Source organism: Hibiscus syriacus, unplaced genomic scaffold (genome assembly GCF_006381635.1).
Source record: "Hibiscus syriacus cultivar Baekdansim isolate YM2019G1 unplaced genomic scaffold, ASM638163v2 tig00111008_pilon, whole genome shotgun sequence".
In the NCBI taxonomy this organism is placed as follows: domain Eukaryota; kingdom Viridiplantae; phylum Streptophyta; class Magnoliopsida; order Malvales; family Malvaceae; genus Hibiscus; species Hibiscus syriacus.
Genome location: NW_024062951.1, coordinates 1,168,920 through 1,172,767, shown reverse-complemented (window position 1 = coordinate 1,172,767; position 3,848 = coordinate 1,168,920). Strand labels below are relative to the sequence as shown.

Genomic DNA, 3,848 nt, shown 5'->3' with positions numbered 1-3,848 from the left:
TTTGTAATTTTTTTTAAATAGAAATTTCAAAAAAAAAAATATAAACGTAACATGTGTCAGATAACCGTCCTTTTTAATGACTATTATGGCCGAGACGCTTAAAATGATAACAATGATAACGTTGATTACTTACATTAATTGAAAAGAAAAGTTTAGACATCTAAAATCTAACCAGTGAAAGAAATATAGTTTAAAAAGGTTGTAGAAACATCTCATTTTATTCTGATAATGGAGGGAATCATGGAATTCATTCACCTCCCTTCAGTCTTTGAAGTGAACGGAATTCCACAGTTACTTGCACATAAGAGAAGGATATTTATTAAACAAGTGGACTTAAGCCTAAATCGCATCGCTAAAGCTCTTACCTGCGGATTCTAGATTAATCAATCAGTGAAAGCCACTCGGTGCCTTCTTGGCATGTCGTTGGCAAAACACTTTTATCCTCGCTAACCCTTCTTCCAGAATTGAAGGCTCAACAGCAAAAGTAATGCGGAGCCAATTCTTCAATCCCACTGCTACCCCTGCAATGCAATCAGAGTCAGACGTAAAATTTTATGTTAGAAGACAAAAATAAATTATCAATAAAAAATATTTATAATATATGAAAATTTAAAATTTTCAAGGAGCAACCGATTGAAACCAATGGTTCATGGAGCAGCTGAGGCAGTGAAACAGGTGTAGAAGCAAAAGGGTAATTGTGCAAGAGCATCAAATGCAAAATATAATAAGTACAAATACATTAGAGTAACTTGGTTCAACATAGTATTTTTCTTGTGGTGCGTCTTCATAGCAAGTATAAATACTCTTACTCAAATCAATAGATCAAGTTCTTGACTCTTCTAAGAACACTTTCACCGGCAAACATGTTATACTCTATACAAAATAGGCATAATACTAAAATTAGCCCCCAATGTTATTAAAATAATCATTTTGACCCCTATTCTTTTTTTGAAACATTTTGGCTCAACGTTTCATTTTGGGACAAAAATGTCCCTCCGTTGATGGAAACCGTTAGTTAACAAACGGTTAACGTTCCAAAATAGGGACATTTTTACTCTAAAATGAAATTTTGGGGGCTAAAATACTCCAAAAAAAGAATAGGGACCAAAATTATCATTTCGATAAACGTTTAGGGCTAATTTTGACATTATGCCTACAAAATAAGAAAAGTTCAAAAAAGTTATGCTAATGAACTCGAGTGTGTCAGTTAAACTATATTCATAAAACTTAGATGAGTTTATTGTCTTACCCGGCAGAACAATGACCGATTCTTCTTCAGCTAACTTCAAGCAGAACTCTATATCATCATTAATGTCTTCCAGCATTGATACATTCAACTTCGCCTGAAATAAAAGACACTAAACTAAGAACCCTATTTCAATTTACAATTTCTGTAGCATGGATCACAAGTTAAGTCCCATACCATTGCAGACATCGACCCTTCTGGTTTCTTCGGGCAAGATATGCAGGGTATCTCCTTAACACCATTGTAGCACATATCTGCAGCTTCCCTTAGCATGCAGATAATCTTAGAAAAAAAGTCCACCTTTGTGTCCGAAAGGATTTGAGGAACAGCCGCCTGATTCACAAAACTACTTTACTCTGTCCTCATCAAGAGGTTGCAATAAAAAATTACAAGCATCTGTGGTGCTTAAAGATTCAAAATGAAAATTCATATTAACAGACAGATCTCAAAATTTATAATATAAAGCAAGAAAATATTCATTGGCAGATAATACTATGCTTTATTTGTCGTTTTTCATTATATCCCAAGTCTTTCTTATCTAAAATGTAAGCAAAATATGTTTCCTACTTTAATTGCTTTAGAAATGCAAATACCCTTTTCAGGGACTAACTATTTCCTCCTGGCTTTCGGAAATACATTTCGTTTAAACATTTTTGGGTTTGACACAGCTCTATCTTGAATCACAAACCTGAATAAATGTAGCTGGATCAGAGGAGATATTGAGGAATCCAGTAATTGAATCAACTAGCTGACATAAACAAATGACATTATCAGTACAGTGTTTATTTGCTGGAAATATGCATATAGACTTCAGTAACTGAAAATCATATGTGCAACTTATATAATGCACCAAGAATCTTGAGCCAAAGGAAGGGACAATAATTAGAGGCCAACCCCGGATTTTCGAAGAATGCCATTTGGATCACTTGTCACAAGCCAACCGAGGCGCCAACCCGGAACAATCCATCTCTTTGATATTGATCCAAGGGTAAGAACAGGCACAGTTGACCCAAATGCTCGAACCGGCACGTATGGAGTGCTTCCAAATGCTAGATTGTCATAAGCTTCATCACCAATCAGCAAAACTCCTAGATTTCTAGCTGTCTCAGCAATCTAACTTCAGGGGGAAAAAACAGTTATCACTGTTTGTATCTAAAGAAAAAAAAAAGCCAAGAAATTGTGCCTAAAATAAGAACTTGAACTCCCAATAACATACAAGTACCAGCTTTTCTCTTCATTGTCTATTATGAGACAAGCTATAAAGAATCAAACATCCATGGCAACAAGATCCACAATCCTCAAGAAGGGCTTAACTAACCTCTTTTAAATGTTCATAGCTGAAGACATTTCCACAAGGATTTCCCGGGTTTATAATGACCATTGCAACAGTGTTCTCATCTGCAAGAGTCTCAACAGCATTGAGATCAACTGCCCACTCCTTTTCAGGGAGAAGGTCAAAATGACGGACCTCGAGACCGTTATAGGCAGCACAAGCTTCATAGTAGGGGTAGCCCGGTCTGGGAAGCAAAATATTGGCACCTGCAGAGACGACACAAGGAGAACTTATCAAATTTTAGGGGCTTAAATAGATTACCCACAGAGAATTCAAAGAAAATGTCTAAAATATACGAATTTGAAATTTTCAGGAGACAGAGGCACCTGGGCGAGCAAGGACTGCTAATGCAATTTCTATTGCTTGAGTACATCCGATTGTAAGGTAAACATCATCTGGTGATAATGTGTATGGAAGATCACGACTAAGATAATCTGCAATAGCCCTGTTGGAATTCATATTAGATAAATACAAATTTTCAGTCAAGTAAAGGAAATAATAGGAATGAACAATATTATGAACACCGAAACGGTGATTTCATAATGAAAAAGAGAGAGTCAAACACACTTACCTCCTGGCAGAAGAAACGCCAACAGTGGGTGAATAACAATTATATTTAGCCGATCGTAGGGAATCGATGATGGCATTTTCAGCTACAGCCGCGGTCCTGAAGCTTGGAAAATGGGAGGGATCGCCGTGACCAAGAGGAATGACTGGCCTGCTGTCTTCTTTGTTGAGGCCTTCCATTAACATGTTGAGAACTCCCCGGACGGTAACGGCTGATGTTGCCTTTAGCTCCGTCTGCCCTTCGAAACCCCATTTCTTTGCTCTATTCTCCACCATCGTCTTCTTGCAATCTACATTACCAATGACGGTGTTGGTCATGGTTGAGTAGCGGCGCTTGGAGACGTTGAGCGCCATAAACAGCCTAGAAAACTTCATCTCAAGCAAGTTCACAAGTCCGAAGTGTGAGAAACAGGGAGGAAAAGGAAATGTGGGCAATAATGCGACTGCAAAGGGTAAAATCAATCCGTGAATACATTTGGTAGAAGAGTGAGGAGCGGCTTATAATGGACTCTATCCTAACGGGTGCACTGGCGTCACTAAAATCATGGCGTATCCTTTTTTTTTTTTTGTCATCTGTGTATTTTTTTATAAGTAAATTGTGTCACTTGTCTTTAAATTAAGACCTTTATTTTAAATTAATACTTAAACTTTTGGATAGTTTAATTTCATTCTAAATCATGATTCTTATTTTTCAAATTTTTA

General features: G+C 36.9%; 1 protein-coding gene across 1 annotated transcript; it reads right to left on the bottom strand.

The window, feature by feature from the left end:
• Positions 1 to 293: 293 nt before the first annotated feature.
• LOC120149632 (probable aminotransferase TAT2) lies at positions 294 to 3,576 on the bottom strand. Its single transcript, XM_039162367.1, has 8 exons — positions 3,151 to 3,576; positions 2,906 to 3,024; positions 2,565 to 2,785; positions 2,141 to 2,359; positions 1,935 to 1,994; positions 1,424 to 1,579; positions 1,250 to 1,343; positions 294 to 521 (listed from the first exon to the last, which is right to left on the bottom strand). The coding sequence occupies exons 1-8, from the start codon at positions 3,519 to 3,521 to the stop codon at positions 388 to 390; spliced, it is 1,374 nt and encodes a 457-aa protein (XP_039018298.1). The 5' UTR covers positions 3,522 to 3,576; the 3' UTR covers positions 294 to 387.
• Between the last annotated feature and the right edge of the window lie 272 nt (positions 3,577 to 3,848).